The sequence below is a fragment of the Anser brachyrhynchus genome (assembly GCF_964034855.1).
Source record: "Anser brachyrhynchus genome assembly, chromosome: 22".
Classification (NCBI taxonomy): Eukaryota; Metazoa; Chordata; class Aves; order Anseriformes; family Anatidae; genus Anser; species Anser brachyrhynchus.
The window spans coordinates 5,957,183-5,976,901 of NC_137715.1; the positions used below are offsets into that span (position 1 = coordinate 5,957,183).

The 19,719-nt window shown below is 49.8% G+C and overlaps 1 protein-coding gene across 2 annotated transcripts in view; it reads right to left on the minus strand.

The window, feature by feature from the left end:
* LOC308181526 (M1-specific T cell receptor alpha chain-like) overlaps positions 1 to 19,719 on the minus strand; it is a 401,071-nt gene that overhangs the window by 44,520 nt on the left and 336,832 nt on the right. The window contains exon 3 of one of the 2 annotated variants that reach the window (XM_080564915.1): positions 19,064 to 19,118. The exons of the other annotated variant lie outside the window; for it this stretch is intronic. Within the exon in view, the coding sequence (XP_080421041.1) occupies positions 19,064 to 19,118 (55 nt within the window). The remainder of the gene's footprint in view (positions 1 to 19,063; positions 19,119 to 19,719) is intronic. 2 annotated transcript variants of the gene reach the window in all.

Here is a 19,719-nt window from a genome sequence, read left to right on the forward strand (position 1 = left end):
TTATGTGACCTAACAGTAAATCTCGTTGCACAGACAAAGGCAGGCTTAGAGCCAGCACCTCCTGTGCTCCCACAGCAACCCCTCAATCCACCAAAACATTGCCAACCTCTTTGGCAGTGCTTGGCATCTGCAGCCTGGCTGCACAGTGTTCAAAGTAACTGAGAGCCAGCTGTGTCCTGAAGTCAGGACCCCCCCCCCTCCCAGGCTCTCTGTGGGACCAAGAGCACCACAGGGCCAACAGAATGGGACAAACCCCGTTTGAGAGGACTGCTCTAAAATGGGTAGGTTTGCCCCACATGGAAGGAGACTACACAGTGGTGGTGGCACTTACTAGGCAAAACCTGAATTCGTGTCCCGCTCCCAAAGGTGATCTTGCTGTAGTTCACACGGTGTTTTTCGCCTCAACAAGAACTATACGCCCTTCCACATCCCTTATGAGACAGGAGACCTCTGTTCCTGGGAGCCTGAGCCCTGAGATTTTTCCCTTAGAAAAAGCAGAAACCTTTCAGCAGACCTCGAGATCTTCTGTCCACTGGAGTGTCCTCTGTCCGCCATTCAGTGGTGCACACTCCTGCCAAACCATGCACCACTCCCCTTGTTGGGGGAGAGGAGGGGAAGATGGCAAAGACGGGGCCAGAAGAGCCCTGCTCAGGAAAGGACACCAGCAATAGGGGCTGTCTTCCTCCCAAACCCAACTTTCTCTTACATTACAGTTAAAAGTTTTTGAGGCAGCTTTGAGAAGTTACAAAGACAGGCACCCACCACTTGCATGCACTTTTTTTGCAGTGCTAATGCACACCTGCACTGCAGCCTCCTGAAGAGCTTGAGGGACAATGGAAGCACGACTCCAAATTTGTCTGAAGCATCACTTATCCAAGACACGCATAGCCATCAATGCTCAGAGTAAGGGGAAGGAAAGAACTAGACATGTAATGGAGATGAGGTGCCATAACAAACTGCAGGGAGCCCAAGGCATTGGGACATGTGTGGAAACCAAGTCCTTGGGATGCCTGGAGAATAGCCCAGTTGAGTTCCCAAAGTTCTTCCCCACAAAACAACGACGAACAAGGCAAAAATCAAGCCACTCACATTTTGACTCACAAGAGCATGTTTCAGTGGTGATTGCTCACTTGTGTGGAGATTTCATGAAGGATCATTATCTCAGAGACACCTCTGATGGCTTACGTTGTTAACAACAAATGAAATAGTGCCTACACTCTCCTTCCCCTCTTTAAGGAGGTGTGGATACCGCAAGGATGTTTATGGGATGAAACCCAGGATACATAAGAACATCTGACAAAGGAGAAACAGGAAAGCTGAGCACTCACTTGGTTGGACAGACAGCCTGGTCCCTGAGCCAAAGGTCAGTTTCCAATATCCAGAGCTAGAGCCACACAGCATTTCCTCCCATAACAAAAAGCCCAGGCAGCTCCTGGAGAAGAGGCACTTGCCCCCAAGGCTGAGCCAAATTGTGCCAAGGCTAGGAGGGGCAGCAAAAGGGTAAGATGGGTCTGAAGGATCCTAGGCCACAAGTGGAAGATAAGAGTCTTGCTTCGTGGGATGTTACAGGGCCCAGAACTGAGAGAGGCATCTCCCCAACACCCCCACTCCACTTGTCCCTACAGCACTGCCGGGCTGTCTACCGGCTTCCCATCAAAAAGGAAAAGACACTTTGGTTTTCAGCATAAATTGTTTCTTACCTGGTACAACTGAAAGCACAGTTCCTTTTCCAAAAATGACTGTGAGTGCATTGTACGCACTGTGGTGCGTCTCATTACAAAAATGTCTCTGCCAGCCCTGCACGTGATCTCAAGCACAAAGCACCTGGGCTCAGGCCACAGCAGAGCTCCCTGACACAACAGGCTTAAGCACAGGGCCAGTACCTGCAACAAAGGAAAATCCATTCCCTAGCAATCCCTGTTGCCTTTGGTAATTGTTAAGCTGCACGAGGAGCAACTTTCACCTACAGTAATGCTTGCCCAGAATCAGGGGGACCGTGTGTGTGGCACTGCTTCTGTGCACCAAGCATGGAGAAAAACATCATGTCAGGCAATCCATGCATATTAGAGGCAGAAGTGAGATGACAGGACTGCTGCTTCTGTCCCGAGGGAAAGCCTGTCGTAAGGGAAGTAACACCCACGATAGTCCTGTAGCTGCAGAAGCACAAGGTTTGAGAACCGCAGCAGACTGAGGCACATTCAGATGGCAGTTCATGAACAGCTCTGCAAGAGCTCTGAAAAATGCATTTGGTCAGCAAGTAAAGAAGATTGAAAAAAGAAAAAGCCATCGGAAAGCAGACTCCTGGTAGCCTCCTTTGCTACAAAGGGCTACGGTGAGCTCAGTGCTTGCACTCATGGTGTTTCACAGTCAGTGACGTTCCATCACTGAATCCCATCTTTCCAGCTGCTGCATTATACACACAGGGTTTTTTCTCCTGCCTCAGAACCCCAGGACTTGTCCTGGGACCCTGCCCAGGCGAGCATGGACTGCCCATGGCCACAAAGCAAACTCCCCTGACATACCTTTGTAAATAGCTTTCCCTCCATTCCAAGGACAGACTTCTACTCTGCTGCCTTTTCTTCCTGCTGTACCTCGCAGCTCTGCAACACCCAGAGAGAAGGCACAGGCTTGTGCATGACCAAAAGCATGACCAATCTTACACTCCAACATTACTGTCTGGGCTATTTCAGCCTCGCCCTGCAAGGCTAAGTAATAACTGTAACTCTACTCACCAGGCTTTACACATAGCTTTGTTCCAGCTCCAAAGGTTAGCCTCTCCCAGTCAGCACTCACAGCACCAAAGGCCATTACAAAAACTCTCTCTTCTCCCCATAACAAGCAAGCCCTTCATGTGGCTGGCCAAGACCCTTCCCAGCAACACACACGTCACCCTTTCCCAAGGGCATGCAGACCTCAAGTTGAGGTTTGCTCCAAACACCCAAAACCTCATTAAATACTGCACCCAGGGCAATCTCAGAGCCTACAAAGGGAGAGAAGGCATTTCAGCTCAGCAAAGGTGAAGGTAAGGGATGGAAATGGAACAACAGCTGTAGCAAGAGCCCATATGGAACACCTATGGAAAGCTCCACACTCACTTGGTTGGATGGACAGTCTGGTCCCTGAGCCAAAGGTCAGCTTGTTGATGTATCCAGAGTCACACAGAATTTCCTCCCATTACAAAAAGCCCAGCTCGCTTTGCCATCACAAAGGCACAAAGGGAGAGAAGGCATTTCAGCTCTGCAAAGGTGAAGTTAACGCACGGAAATGGAACAACATCTGTAGCAAGAGCCCCATATGGAACACCTATGGAAAGCTCCACACTCACTTGGTTGGATGGACAGCCTGGTCCCTGAGCCAAAGGTCAGCTTGCTGTAGCCAGACACACAGCATTTCCTCCCATTACAAAAAGCCTAGCTTGCTTTACAATCACAAAGACAAATCCCCACCAAGGGGCAAGGAAACCAGTCTGACAGTGCATTGTCCCTGGACTTCTAAGTACTTTACAAGCATCAGGCACACCTGCCCCATCACAGACCGCTTGCCAGCCACCATAAGGATCCTTGTCCCGCTCCCAGAAGTGACCTTGCTGTAAGCACCAGCATTCACAGAGTCCTTCTCTCCCACCCCCAAGTGCACAAACCCTGCCAGGACACAGGGACATACAAGAGCCTGCACGGGGTCACGGCAAAATCTGGGAGCTGGCGTGGAGCAACGCGTTCCAACGCAGCCAAAGGGACAGCAGTCAGGGTCATGTTGGACCAACCTGGCACATTCCTGTCAAGCAAAACTGGTAGCTGGAGGTGGTCACCATCAGCGATCAAACACACAGTCATGCTGCTGCTCTCAACCTCCCAAGGAAAGGCCTTGCACAAAGCACAAAGTGCGGCCACATGCAGCACTTCTGTGACCCAACAGAAAGTCCCATTGCATGGCCAAAGGCAGGCTTAGAGCCGGCACCTCCTGCGTTCCCACAGCAACCCCTCAATCCACCAAAACCTTGACTACCTCTTTGGCAGTGCTTGCCATCCGCAGCCCGGCTGCACAGTGCTGAAGGTAACTCAGGGCCAGCTGCATCCTGAAGTCAGGACACCCCAGGCTGTCTGTGGGACCAAGAGCAACACAGGGCCGACAGGATGGGTCAAACCCCTTTGGAGAGGACTGCTGCTTCTGTTCTGAGCCCCAGACTTTCCTGAAGGTAAGCTGATTGCTTGTAGCTGTGCAGCTGCAGCATTACAAATCTAAGAGAAGAATTGCCAGGAAGCCACTGACAGCTGCAAAATGGGTAGGTTTGCCCCACATGGAAGGAGACTACACAGTGGTGGTGGCTCTTACTAGGCACAACGTGAAGTTGTGTCCCCTTCCCAAGTGTGAGCTTGTCGTAGTTCACACAGTGCTTTTCAGCTCAACAGGAACTATACGCCCTTCCACATCCCTTATGAGACAGGAGACCCCTGTTCCTGGGAGCCTGAGCCCTGAGATTTTTCCCTTAGAAAAAGCAGAAACCTTTCAGCAGACCTCGAGATCTTCTGTCCACTGGAGTGTCCTCTGTCCGCCATTCAGTGGTGCACACTCCTGCCAAACCATGCGCCACTCCCCTTGTTGGGGGAGAGGAGGGGAAGATGGCAAAGACGGGTCCAGAAGAGCCCTGCTCAGGAAAGGACACCAGCAATAGGGGCTGTCTTCCTCCCAAACCCTATCTTTCTTTTACATTAGAGTTAAAAGTTTTTGAGGCAGCTTTGAGAAGTTACAAAGACAGGCACCCACCACTTGCATGCACTTTTTTTGCAGTGCTAATGCACACCTGCACTGCAGCCTCCTGAAGAGCTTGAGGGACAATGGAAGCACGACTCCAAATTTGTCTGAAGAATCACTTATCCAAGACACGCATAGCCATCAATGCTCAGAGCAAAGGGAAGGAAAGAACCAGGCATTTACGTAATGGAGATGAGGTGCCATAACAAACTGCAGGGAGCCCAAGGCATTGGGACATGTGTGGAAACCAAGTCCTTGGGATGCCTGGAGAATAGCCCAGTTGCGTTCCCAAAGTTCTTCCCCACAAAACAACGACGAACAAGGCAAAAATGAAGCCACTCACATTTTGACTCACAAGAGCATGTTTCAATGGTGATTGCTCACTTGTGTGGGGATTTAATGAAAGGTCATTATCTCAGAGACACCTCTGATGGCTTACATTGGCTTACAAATAAAATAGTGATTACACTCTCCTTCCCCTCTTTAAGGAGGTGTGGATACCGCAAGGATGTTTATGGGATGAAACCCAGGATACATAAGAACATCTGACAAAGGAGAAACAGGAAAGCTGAGCACTCACTTGGTTGGACAGACAGCCTGGTCCCTGAGCCAAAGGTCAGTTTGCCATATCCAAAGCCAGAGCCACACAGCATTTCCTCTCATAACAAAAAGCCCAGGCAGCTCCTGGAGAAGAGGCACTTGCCCCCAAGGCTGAGCCAAATTGTGCCAAGGCTAGGAGGAGCAGCAGAAGAGTGGGATGGGGTTGAAGGATCCTAGGCCACAAGTGGAGGATAAGAGTCTTGCTTTGTGGGATGTTACAGGGCCCAGAACTGAGAGGCATCTCCCCAACACCCCCACTCCACTAGTCCCTACAATACTGCCAGGTTGTCTACTGGCTTCCCATCAAAAAGGAAAAGACACTTTGTTTTTCAGGATAAATTGTTTCTTACCTGGTACAACTGAAAGCACAGTTCCTTTTCCAAAAATGACTGTGAGCGCATTGTACGCACTGTGGCGCGTCTCATTACAAAAATGTCTCTGCCAGCCCTGCACGTGATCTCAAGCACAAAGCACCTGGGCTCAGGCCACAGCAGAGCTCCCTGACACAACAGGCTTAAGCACAGGGCCAGTACCTGCAACAAAGGAAAATCCATTCCCTAGCAATCCCTGTTGCCTTTGGTAATTGTTAAGCTGCACGAGGAGCAACGTTCACCTACAGTAATGCTTGCCCAGAATCAGGGGGACCGTGTGTGTGGCACTGCTTCTGTGCACCAAGCATGGAGAAAAACATCATGTCAGGCAATCCATGCATATTAGAGGCAGAAGTGAGATGACAGGACTGCTGCTTCTGTCCCGAGGGAAAGCCTGTCGTAAGGGAAGTAACACCCAGGATAGTCCTGTAGCTGCAGAAGCACAAGGTTTGAGAACCGCAGCAGACTGAGGCACATTCAGATGGCAGTTCATGAACAGCTCTGCAAGAGCTGTGAAAAATGCATTTGGTCAGCAAGTAAAGAAGATTGAAAAAAGAAAAAGCCATCGGAAAGCATGCTCCTGGTAGCCTCCTTTGCTACAAAGTGCTACTGTGAGCTCAGTGCTTGCACTCATGGTGTTTCACAGTCAATGACGTTCCATCACTGAATCTCATCTTTCCAGCTCCTGCATTATACACAAGTTTTTCTCATGCCTCAAAAATCCCAGGACTAGGCTCAGGCCCCTGCTCATCTAAGGTTGTACACAGCCACAAAGCAACTGCCCCTGACTTGACTTTGTAAATAGCTTTTCCTCTGTTCCAGGGAAAAACTTCTGCTCTGCCACCTTTTCTTCCAGCAGCACCTTGCAGCTCTGCCATATCCAGAGAGAAGGCACAGGCTTGTGCACACTCATAGGAAACACGACCAAAACTTACACTCCAACATTACCTTCTAGGCTATTTAAGCCTCACCCTGCAAGGATAAGTAATAACTAAGAATACTCACCAGGCTTTACACAAAGCTTTGTTCCAGCTCCAAAGGTGAGCCTGTACAAGTCGGCACTCACAGCAACAAAGGCCATTACACAAATGCTCTCATTGCCCCATAACCAGACAGCCCTTTGTTGAGGCTGGCAAAGACCCTTCACAGCAATACACAGGTCACCCTTTCCAGAGGACATGCAGACCTCAAGATGAGCTTTGTTCCAGCCACCCAAAACCTCATTAAATACTGCACTCAGGGCACTCTCAGAGCCTGCAAGGGGAGAGAAGGCATTTTAGCTCGACAAAGGTGTAGTGAAAGGATGGAAATGGAACAACATCTGTAGCACGAGTCACATATGGAACACCTATGGAAAGCTCCTCACTCACTTGGTTGGACGGACAGCCTGGTTCCTGAGCCAAATGTCAGTTTGTTGCTGTAGCCAGAGTCACACAGCATTTCCTCCCATTACAAAAAGCCCAGCTCGCTTTGCCATCACAAAGGCAAATCCCCATGGGGTCGCTGCAACATCTGGGAGCTGGAATAGAGCAACGTGTTCCAGTGCAACCAAAGGGACAGCAGTCAGGGTCATGTTGGACCAACCTGGCACATTCCTGTCAAGCAAAGCCGATGGCTGGAGGTGGTCACCATCAGCGATCAAACACACAGTCATGCTGCTGCTCTCAACCTCCCAAGGAAAGGCCTGGCACAAACCACAAGCACGGCCACAGCGCAGCACTTATGTGACCTAACAGTAAATCTCGTTGCACAGACAAAGGCAGGCTTAGAGCCAGCACCTCCTGTGCTCCCACAGCAACCCCTCAATCCACCAAAACATTGCCAACCTCTTGGCAGCCCTTCACATCTGCAGCCTGGCTGCACAGTGCTCAAAGTAACTGAGAGCCAGCTGTGTCCTGAAGTCAGGACCCCCCCCCCCCCCCCCAGGCTCTCTGTGGGACCAAGAGCACCACAGGGCCAACAGAATGGGACAAACCCCTTTTGAGAGGACTGCTCTAAAATGGGTAGGTTTGCCCTACATGGAAGGAGACTACACAGTGGTGGTGGCACTTACTAGGCAAAACCTGAATTCGTGTCCCGCTCCCAAAGGTGATCTTAACGTAGTTCACACAGTGCTTTTCACCTCAACAAGAACTATAAACCCTTCCACATCCCTTATGAGACAGGAGACCTCTGTTCCTGGGAGCCTGAGCCCTGAGATTTTTCCCTTAGAAAAAACAGAAACTTTCCAGCAGACCTCCAGATCTTCTGTCCACTGGAGTGTCATCTGTCCACCATTCAGTGGTGCACACTCCTGCCAAACCATGCACCACTCCCCTTGTTGGGAGAGAGGAGGGGAAGATGGCAAAGACGGGGCCAGAAAAGCCCAGCTCAGGAAAGGACACCAGCAATAGGGGCTGTCTTCCCCCCATACCCAACTTTCTCTTACATTACAGTTAAAAGTTTTTGAGGCAGCTTTGAGAAGTTACAAAGACAGGCACCCACCACTTGCATGCACTTTTTTTGCAGTGCTAATGCACACCTGCACTGCAGCCTCCTGAAGAGCTTGAGGGACAATGGAAGCACGACCCCAAATTTGTCCGAAGCATCACTTATCCAAGACACGCATAGCCATCAATGCTCAGAGTAAGGGGAAGGAAAGAACTAGACATGTAATGGAGATGAGGTGCCATAACAAACTGCAGGGAGCCCAAGGCATTGGGACATGTGGGGAAACCAAGTCCTTGGGATGCCTGGAGAATAGCCCAGTTGAGTTCCCAAAGTTCTTCCCCACAAAACAGCGACGAACAAGGCAAAAATCAAGCCACTCACATTTTGACTCACAAGAGCATGTTTCAGTGGTGATTGCTCACTTGTGTGGAGATTTCATGAAGGATCATTATCTCAGAGACACCTCTGATGGCTTACGTTGTTAACAACAAATGAAATAGTGCCTACACTCTCCTTCCCCTCTATAAGGAGGTGTGGATACCGCAAGGATGTTTATGGGATGAAACCCAGGATACATAAGAACATCTGACAAAGGAGAAACAGGAAAGCTGAGCACTCACTTGGTTGGACAGACAGCCTGATCCCTGAGCCAAAGGTCAGTTTGCCATATCCAGAGCTAGAGCCACACAGCATTTCCTCCCATAACAAAAAGCCCAGGCAGCTCCTGGAGAAGAGGCACTTCCCCCCAAGGCTGAGCCAAATTGTGCCAAGGCTAGGAGGGGCAGCAAAAGGGTAAGATGGGTCTGAAGGATCCTAGGCCACAAGTGGAAGATAAGAGTCTTGCTTCGTGGGATGTTACAGGGCCCAGAACTGAGAGGCATCTCCCCAACACCCCCACTCCACTTGTCCCTACAGCACTGCCGGGCTGTCTACCGGCTTCCCATCAAAAAGGAAAAGACACTTTGGTTTTCAGCATAAATTGTTTCTTACCTGGTACAACTGAAAGCACAGTTCCTTTTCCAAAAATGACTGTGAGCGCATTGTACGCACTGTGGCGCGTCTCATTACAAAAATGTCTCTGCCAGCCCTGCACGTGATCTCAAGCACAAAGCACCTGGGCTCAGGCCACAGCAGAGCTCCCTGACACAACAGGCTTAAGCACAGGGCCAGTACCTGCAACAAAGGAAAATCCATTCCCTAGCAATCCCTGTTGCCTTTGGTAATTGTTAAGCTGCACGAGGAGCAACGTTCACCTACAGTAATGCTTGCCCAGAATCGGGGGGACCGTGTGTGTGGCACTGCTTTTGTGCACCAAGCATGGAGAAAAACATCATGTCAGGCAATCCATGCATATTAGAGGCAGAAGTGAGATGACAGGACTGCTGCTTCTGTCCCGAGGGAAAGCCTGTCGTAAGGGAAGTAACACCCAGGATAGTCCTGTAGCTGCAGAAGCACAAGGTTTGAGAACCGCAGCAGACTGAGGCACATTCAGATGGCAGTTCATGAACAGCTCTGCAAGAGCTGTGAAAAATGCATTTGGTCAGCAAGTAAAGAAGATTGAAAAAAGAAAAAGCCATCGGAAAGCAGACTCCTGGTAGCCTCCTTTGCTACAAAGGGCTACGGTGAGCTCAGTGCTTGCACTCATGGTGGTTCACAGTCAATGACGTTCCATCACTGAATCTCATCTTTCCAGCTGCTGCATTATACACACAGGGTTTTTTCTCCTGCCTCAGAACCCCAGGACTTGTCCTGGGACCCTGCCCAGGCGAACATGGACTGTCCATGGCCACAAAGCAAACTCCCCTGACATACCTTTGTAAATAGCTTTCCCTCCATTCCAAGGACAGACTTCTACTCTGCTGCCTTTTCTTCCTGCTGTACCTCGCAGCTCTGCCACACCCAGAGAGAAGGCACAGGCTTGTGCATGACCAAAAGCATGACCAATCTTACACTCCAACATTACTGCCTGGGCTATTTCAGCCTCGTCCAGCAAGGCTAAGTAATAACTGTAACTCTACTCACCAGGCTTTACACATAGCTTTGTTCCAGCTCCAAAGGTGAGCCTGTTCAAGCTGAAACTCACAGCACCAAAGGCCATTACAAAAACTCTCTCTTCTCCCCATAACAAGCAAGCCCTTCATGTGGCTGGCCAAGACCCTTCCCAGCAACACACACGTCACCCTTTCCCAAGGGCATGCAGACCTCAAGTTGAGGTTTGCTCCAAACACCCAAAACCTCATTAAATACTGCACCCAGGGCAATCTCAGAGCCTACAAAGGGAGAGAAGGCATTTCAGCTCAGCAAAGGTGAAGGCAAGGGATGGAAATGGAACAACAGCTGTAGCAAGAGTCACATATGGAACACCTATGGAAAGCTCCACACTTACTTGGTAGGATGGACAGCCTGGTCCCTGAGCCAAAGGTCAGCTTGTTGTAGCCAGAGTCACACAGCGTTTCCTCCCATTACAAAAAGCCCAGCTCGCTTTGCCGTCACAAAGGCAAAACCCCACCAAGGGGCAAGGAAAACAGTCTGACAGTGCCAAGGGAAGGAATGAACAAGCATGTAAGGGAGATTAGGTGCCATAACAAACCGCAGGGAGCTCAGGGCATTGGGACATGTGGGAAAAACAAGTCCTAACGATGCCCAGAGAATAGCTCAGTTGCGTTCCCAAACATCTTCCCCACAAATCAATGAAGAACATGGCAAAAGGGAGACCACTCGGTTTTTCAGCATGGTTTGCTGCTTACCTGGTACAACTGAAAGCACAGTTCCTTTTCCAAAAGTGACTGCGTCCGCATTGTACACACTGTGGCATGTCTCATTACAAAAATGTCTTTGCCAGCCCTGCACGTGATCTCAAGCACAAAGCACCTGGACTCAGGCCACGGCAGAGCTCCCTGACACAACAGGCTTTAGCGAAGGGCCACTACCTGCAACAAAGGAAAATCTGTTCCCTAGCTCACTTGCACTTTTCAGAAGAGCGTTCCCTGTCACCTTTGGTAATTGTTAAGCCTCACGAGTGACAACTCTCACCTACAGTAATGCTTGTGCAGAATCAGGGGGACAGTGCGTGGGGTACTGCTTCTGTGCACAAAGCATAGAGAAAACCATCATGCCTGGCAATCCATGTGTGTGAGAGGCAGCTGTGAGATGACGGGACTGCTGCTTCTGTCCTGAGCCAAAGCCTGTCCTGAGGGAAAGCACATCACGGGTAGCCCCGCAGCTGCAGAAGCACGAGGTATGAGAACCGCAGCAGACTGAGGCACATTCAGATAGCAGCTCACGAACAGCTCTGCAAGAGCTGTGAAACACGCATTTAGTCAGCGACTAAACAAGCTTAAAAAAAAAAAAAAAGCCAGCGGAAAGCATGCTCCTGGTAGCCTCCTTTGCTACAAAGGGCTACTGTGAGCTAAGTGCTTGTACTCATGCTGTTTTACTGTCAGTGACCTTCCATCACTGAATCTCATCTTTCCAGCTCCTGCATTATACACGCAGGGCTTATGCACACACAAAATCTTCCCCAAATTCTTCCCCACAAAACAACGAAGAATAAGGCAAAAAAAATGCCACTCACATTTTGACTCACAAGAGCATGTTTCAATGGTGATTGCTCACTTGTGTGGGGATTTCATGAAGGATCATTATCTCAGAGACACCTCTGATGGCTTACGTTGTTAATAACAAATGAAATAGTGCCTACACTCTCCTTCCCCTCTATAAGGAGGTGTGGATACCACAAGAATGTCTACGAGTTGAAATACGGGATATGTAAGGACATCTGACAAAGGAGAAACAGGAAAGCTGAGCACTCACTTGGTTGGACAGACAGCCTGGTCCCTGAGCCAAAGGTCAGACTGTTGTATGTAGAGCCATAGCCACACAGCATTTCCTCCCATAACAAAAAGCCCAGGCAGCTCCTGCAGAAGTGGCACTTGTCCTCAAGGCTGAGCCAAACAGTAACAAGGCTAGGAGGAGCAGCAGAAGAGTGGGATGGGGTTGAAGGATCCCAGACCACAAGTGGAGTTAATAGTATTGCTTCATGGGATGTAACAGGGCCCAAAACTGAAAAGCAACTCCCCAAAACCCCCACTCACCTGACCCCAAAGTAGTGGGGGCTGTCCGCTGGCTTGCCAACAAAAAGGAAAAGACACTTTGATTTTCGGTGAAATTTTCTGCTTACCTGGTACAACAGAAAGCACAGTTCCTTTTCCAAAAGTGACTTTGCCTGCATCGTACACACGTTGGCACGTCTCATTACAAAAATGTCTCTGCCAGCCCTGCACGTGATCTCAAGCACAAAGCACCTGGACTCAGGCCACAGCAGAACTCCCTGCCAAAACAGGCTGAAGTGCAGGGCCACTACCTGCAACAAAGCAAAATCCGTTCCCTAGCTCACTTGCACTTTTCAGAAGAGCATTCCCTGTCGCCTTTGGTAATTGTTAATCCCTATGAGCGACAACTCTCCCTACAGTAATGCTGTCCCAGAATCAGAGGAACTATGTGTGTGGCACTGCTTCTGTGCACAAAGCATGGAGAAAACCATCATGCCTGCCAATCCATGCGTTTCAGAGGCAGCTGTAAGATGACAGGACTGCTGCTTCTTTCCCGAGCCAAAGCCTGTCCTGAGGGAAAGCACATCACGGGTAGCCCCGCAGCTGCAGAAGCACAAAGTTTGAGAACTGCAGCAGACTGAGGCACATTCAGATAGCAGCTCATGAACGGCTCTGCAAGAGCTGTGAAAAATGCATTCGGTCAGCAGCTACACAAGATTAAAAAGAGAAAAAGCCAGCGGAAAGCATGCTCCTGGTAGCCTCTTTTGCTACAAAGGGCTACTGTGAGCTCAGTGCTTGTACTCATGCTGTTTTACAGTCACTGACCTTCCATCACTGAACCTCATCTTTCCAGCTGCTGCATTATACACATTGGGTTTTTTCTCCTGCCTCAAAAACCCCAGGACTCGGCTCAGGCCCCTACCTGGCGGGCTATGGGCTGTCCATGGCCACAAAGCAAACTCCCCTGACATGCCTTTGTAAATAGCTTTCCCACCATTTCAGGGACAAACTTCTGCTCCCCCATCAATTCTTTCCGCAGCACCTCACTGCTCCGCCATATCCAGAGAGAAGGCACAGGCTTGTGCACACTCATAGGGAGCTTGACCAAAACTTACACTCCAACATTACCGTCTGGGCTATTTAAGCCTCGTCCTGCAAGGCTAAGTAATAACTGTAACTCTACTCACCAGGCTTTACACATAGCTTTGTTCCAGCTCCAAAGGTGAGCCTGTTCCAGTCAGCACTCACAGCACCAAAGGCCATTACAAAAACTCTTTCATCTCCCCATAACAAGAAAGCCCTTCGTGTAACTGGCAAAGACCCTTCACAGCAACACACAGGTCACCGTTCCCCAAGGGCATGCAGACCTCAAGATGAGCATTGCTTCAACCAACCAGAACCTCATCAAATACTGCACTCAGGGCAGTCTCAGAGCGTGCAAGGGGAGAGAAGGCATTTCAGCTTGAAAAAGGTAAAGGTAAAGGATGGAAATGGAACGACATCTGTAGCAAGAGTCACATATGGAACACCTATGGAAAGCTCCACACTCACTTGGTAGAACAGACAGCCTGGTTCCTGAGCCAAAGGTCAGCTTCTTGATGTATCCAGAATCACACAGCATTTCCTCCCATTACAAAAAGCCCAGCTTGCTTTGCCATCACAAAGGCACAAAGGGAAAGAAGGCATTTCAGCTCTGCAAAGGTGAAGTTAACGCATGGAAATGGAACAACATCTGTAGCAAGAGCCCCATATGGAACACCTATGGAAAGCTTCACACTCACTTGGTTGGATGGACAGCCTGGTCCCTGAGCCAAAAGTTAGCTTGTTTACATCATTCACACAGCATTTCCTCCCATTACAAAAAGCCCAGCTCGCTTTGCAATCACAAAGACAAATCCCCACCAAGGGGCAAGGAAACCAGTCTGACAGTGCATTGTCCCTGGACCTCTAAGTACTTTACAAGCATCAGGCACACCTGCCCCATTAGAGACTGCTTACTGGCCACTACTAGGATCCTTGTCCCGCTCCCAGAAGTGACCTTGCTGTAAGCACCAGCATTCACAGAGTCCTTCTCTCCCACCCCCAAGTGCACAAACCGTGCCAGGACACAAGAGCCTCCCACGGGGTCATGGCAAAATCTGGGACCTGGCGTGGAGCAACGCGTTCCAACGCAGCCAAAGGGACAGCAGTCAGGGTCATGTTGGACCAACCTGGCACATTCCTGTCAAGCAAAGCCGATTGCTGGAGGTGGTCACCATCAGTGATCAAACACACAGTAACACTGCTACTCTCAACCACACAAGGAAAGGCCTGGCACAAACCACAAGCACAGCCACAGCGCAACACTTATGTGACCTAACAGTAAATCTCGTTGCACAGACAAAGGCAGGCTTAGAGCCAGCACCTCCTGTGCTCCCACAGCAACCCCTCAATCCACCAAAACATTGCCAACCTCTTTGGCAGTGCTTGGCATCTGCAGCCTGGCTGCACAGTGTTCAAAGTAACTGAGAGCCAGCTGTGTCCTGAAGTCAGGACCCCCCCCCCTCCCAGGCTCTCTGTGGGACCAAGAGCACCACAGGGCCAACAGAATGGGACAAACCCCGTTTGAGAGGACTGCTCTAAAATGGGTAGGTTTGCCCCACATGGAAGGAGACTACACAGTGGTGGTGGCACTTACTAGGTAAAACCTGAATTCATGTCCCGCTCCCAAAGGTGATCTTGCTGTAGTTCACACGGTGTTTTTCGCCTCAACAAGAACTATACGCCCTTCCACATCCCTTATGAGACAGGAGACCTCTGTTCCTGGGAGCCTGAGCCCTGAGATTTTTCCCTTAGAAAAAGCAGAAACCTTTCAGCAGACCTCGAGATCTTCTGTCCACTGGAGTGTCCTCTGTCCGCCATTCAGTGGTGCACACTCCTGCCAAACCATGCACCACTCCCCTTGTTGGGGGAGAGGAGGGGAAGATGGCAAAGACGGGGCCAGAAGAGCCCTGCTCAGGAAAGGACACCAGCAATAGGGGCTGTCTTCCTCCCAAACCCAACTTTCTCTTACATTACAGTTAAAAGTTTTTGAGGCAGCTTTGAGAAGTTACAAAGACAGGCACCCACCACTTGCATGCACTTTTTTTGCAGTGCTAATGCACACCTGCACTGCAGCCTCCTGAAGAGCTTGAGGGACAATGGAAGCACGACTCCAAATTTGTCTGAAGAATCACTTATCCAAGACACGCATAGCCATCAATGCTCAGAGTAAGGGGAAGGAAAGAACTAGACATGTAATGGAGATGAGGTGCCATAACAAACTGCAGGGAGCCCAAGGCATTGGGACATGTGTGGAAACCAAGTCCTTGGGATGCCTGGAGAATAGCCCAGTTGAGTTCCCAAAGTTCTTCCCCACAAAACAACGACGAACAAGGCAAAAATGAAGCCACTCACATTTTGACTCACAAGAGCACGTTTCAATGGTGATTGCTCACTTGTGTGGAGATTTCATGAAGGATCATTATCTCAGAGACACCTCTGATGGCTTACGTTGTTAACAACAAATGAAATAGTGCCTACACTCTCCTTCCCCTCTATAAGGAGGTGTGGATACCGCAAGGATGTTTATGGGATGAAACCCAGGATACATAAGAACATCTGACAAAGGAGAAACAGGAAAGCTGAGCACTCACTTGGTTGGACAGACAGCCTGGTCCCTGAGCCAAAGGTCAGTTTCCAATATCCAGAGCTAGAGCCACACAGCATTTCCTCCCATAACAAAAAGCCCAGGCAGCTCCTGGAGAAGAGGCACTTGCCCCCAAGGCTGAGCCAAATTGTGCCAAGGCTAGGAGGGGCAGCAAAAGGGTAAGATGGGTCTGAAGGATCCTAGGCCACAAGTGGAAGATAAGAGTCTTGCTTCGTGGGATGTTACAGGGCCCAGAACTGAGAGAGGCATCTCCCCAACACCCCCACTCCACTTGTCCCTACAGCACTGCCGGGCTGTCTACCGGCTTCCCATCAAAAAGGAAAAGACACTTTGGTTTTCAGCATAAATTGTTTCTTACCTGGTACAACTGAAAGCACAGTTCCTTTTCCAAAAATGACTGTGAGCGCATTGTACGCACTGTGGTGCGTCTCATTACAAAAATGTCTCTGCCAGCCCTGCACGTGATCTCAAGCACAAAGCACCTGGGCTCAGGCCACAGCAGAGCTCCCTGACACAACAGGCTTAAGCACAGGGCCAGTACCTGCAACAAAGGAAAATCCATTCCCTAGCAATCCCTGTTGCCTTTGGTAATTGTTAAGCTGCACGAGGAGCAACTTTCACCTACAGTAATGCTTGCCCAGAATCGGGGGGACCGTGTGTGTGGCACTGCTTCTGTGCACCAAGCATGGAGAAAAACATCATGTCAGGCAATCCATGCATATTAGAGGCAGAAGTGAGATGACAGGACTGCTGCTTCTGTCCCGAGGGAAAGCCTGTCGTAAGGGAAGTAACACCCACAATAGTCCTGTAGCTGCAGAAGCACAAGGTTTGAGAACCACAGCAGACTGAGGCACATTCAGATGGCAGTTCATGAACAGCTCTGCAAGAGCTGTGAAAAATGCATTTGGTCAGCAAGTAAAGAAGATTGAAAAAAGAAAAAGCCATCGGAAAGCAGACTCCTGGTAGCCTCCTTTGCTACAAAGGGCTACGGTGAGCTCAGTGCTTGCACTCATGGTGGTTCACAGTCAGTGACGTTCCATCACTGAATCCCATCTTTCCAGCTGCTGCATTATACACACAGGGTTTTTTCTCCTGCCTCAGAACCCCAGGACTTGTCCTGGGACCCTGCCCAGGCGAGCATGGACTGTCCATGGCCACAAAGCAAACTCCCCTGACATACCTTTGTAAATAGCTTTCCCTCCATTCCAAGGACAGACTTCTACTCTGCTGCCTTTTCTTCCTGCTGTACCTCGCAGCTCTGCCACACCCAGAGAGAAGGCACAGGCTTGTGCATGACCAAAAGCATGACCAATCTTACACTCCAACATTACTGTCTGGGCTATTTCAGCCTCGCCCTGCAAGGCTAAGTAATAACTATAACTCTGCTCACCAGGCTTTACACATAGCTTTGTTCCAGCTCCAAAGGTTAGCCTCTCCCAGTCAGTACTCACAGCACCAAAGGCCATTACAAAAACTCTCTCTTCTCCCCATAACGAGCAAGCCCTTCATGTGGCTGGCCAAGACCCTTCCCAGCAACACACACGTCACCCTTTCCCAAGGGCATGCAGACCTCAAGTTGAGGTTTGCTCCAAACACCCAAAACCTCATTAAATACTGCACCCAGGGCAATCTCAGAGCCTACAAAGGGAGAGAAGGCATTTCAGCTCAGCAAAGGTGAAGGTAAGGGATGGAAATGGAACAACAGCTGTAGCAAGAGCCCATATGGAACACCTATGGAAAGCTCCACACTTACTTGGTAGGATGGACAGCCTGGTCCCTGAGCCAAAGGTCAGCTTGTTGTAGCCAGAGTCACACAGCATTTCCTCCCATTACAAAAAGCCCAGCTCGCTTTGCTGTCACAAAGGCAAAACCCCACCAAGGGGCAAGGAAAACAGTCTGACAGTGCCAAGGGAAGGAATGAACAAGCATGTAAGGGAGATTAGGTGCCATAACAAACCGCAGGGAGCTCAGGGCATTGGGACATGTGGGAAAAACAAGTCCTAACAATGCCCAGAGAATAGCTCAGTTGCGTTCCCAAACATCTTCCCCACAAATCAATGAAGAACATGGCAAAAGGGAGACCACTCGGTTTTTCAGCATGGTTTGCTGCTTACCTGGTACAACTGAAAGCACAGTTCCTTTTCCAAAAGTGACTGTGTCCGCATTGTACACACTGTGGCATGTCTCATTACAAAAATGTCTTTGCCAGCCCTGCACGTGATCTCAAGCACAAAGCACCTGGACTCAGGCCACGGCAGAGCTCCCTGACACAACAGGCTCAAGTGCAGGGCCACTATCTGCAACAAAGCAAAATCCGTTCCCTAGCTCACTTGCACTTTTCAGAAGAGCATTCCCTGTCGCCTTTGGTAATTGTTAAGCCCTATGAGCGACAACTCTCCCTACAGTAATGCTGTCCCAGAATCAGAGGAACTATGTGTGTGGCACTGCTTCTGTGCACAAAGCATGGAGAAAACCATCATGCCTGGCAATCCATGCGTTTCAGAGGCAGCTGTGAGATGACGGGACTGCTGCTTCTTTCCCGAGCCAAAGCCTGTCCTGAGGCAAAGCACATAATGGGTAGCCCCGCAGCTGCAGAAGCACAAGGTTTGAGAACTGCAGCAGACTGAGGCACATTCAGATAGCAGCTCATGAACGGCTCTGCAAGAGCTGTGAAAAATGCATTCGGTCAGCAGCTACACAAGATTAAAAAAAGAAAAAGCCAGCGGAAAGCATGCTCCTGGTAGCCTCCTTTGCTACAAAGGGCTACTGTGAGCTCAGTGCTTGTACTCATGCTGTTTTACAGTCACTGACCTTCCATCACTGAACCTCATCTTTCCAGCTGCTGCATTATACACATTGGTTTTTTCTCCTGCCTCAAAACCCCAGGACTTGGCTCAGGCCCCTACCTGGCGGGCTATGGGCTGTCCATGGCCACAAAGCAAACTCCCCTGACATGCCTTTGTAAATAGCTTTCCCACCATTTCAGGGACAAACTTCTGCTCCCCATCAATTCTTGCCACAGCACCTCACTGCTCCGCCATATCCAGAGAGAAGGCACAGGCTTATGCACACTCATAGGGAGCTTGACCAAAACTTACACTCCAACATTACCGTCTGGGCTATTTAAGCCTCGCCCTGCAAGGCTAAGTAATAACTATAACTCTACTCACCAGGCTTTACACATAGCTTTGTTCCAGCTCCAAAGGTGTCCTGTTCAAGCTGAAACTCACAGCAACAAAGGCCATTACAAAAACTCTTTCATCTCCCCATAACAAGAAAGCCCTTCGTGTAACTGGCAAAGACCCTTCACAGCAACACACAGGTCACCGTTCCCCAAGGGCATGCAGACCTCAAGATGAGCATTGCTTCAACCAACCAAAACCTCATCAAATACTGCACTCAGGGCAGTCTCAGAGCGTGCAAGGGGAGAGAAGGCATTTCAGCTTGAAAAAGGTAAAGGTAAAGGATGGAAATGGAACGACATCTGTAGCAAGAGTCACATATGGAACACCTATGGAAAGCTCCACACTCACTTGGTTGGATGGACAGTCTGGTCCCTGAGCCAAAGGTCAGCTTGTTGATGTATCCAGAGTCACACAGAATTTCCTCCCATTACAAAAAGCCCAGCTCGCTTTGCCATCACAAAGGCACAAAGGGAGAGAAGGCATTTCAGCTCTGCAAAGGTGAAGTTAACGCATGGAAATGGAACAACATCTGTAGCAAGAGCCCCATATGGAACACCTATGGAAAGCTCCACACTCACTTGGTTGGATGGACAGCCTGGTCCCTGAGCCAAAGGTCAGCTTGCTGTAGCCAGACACACAGC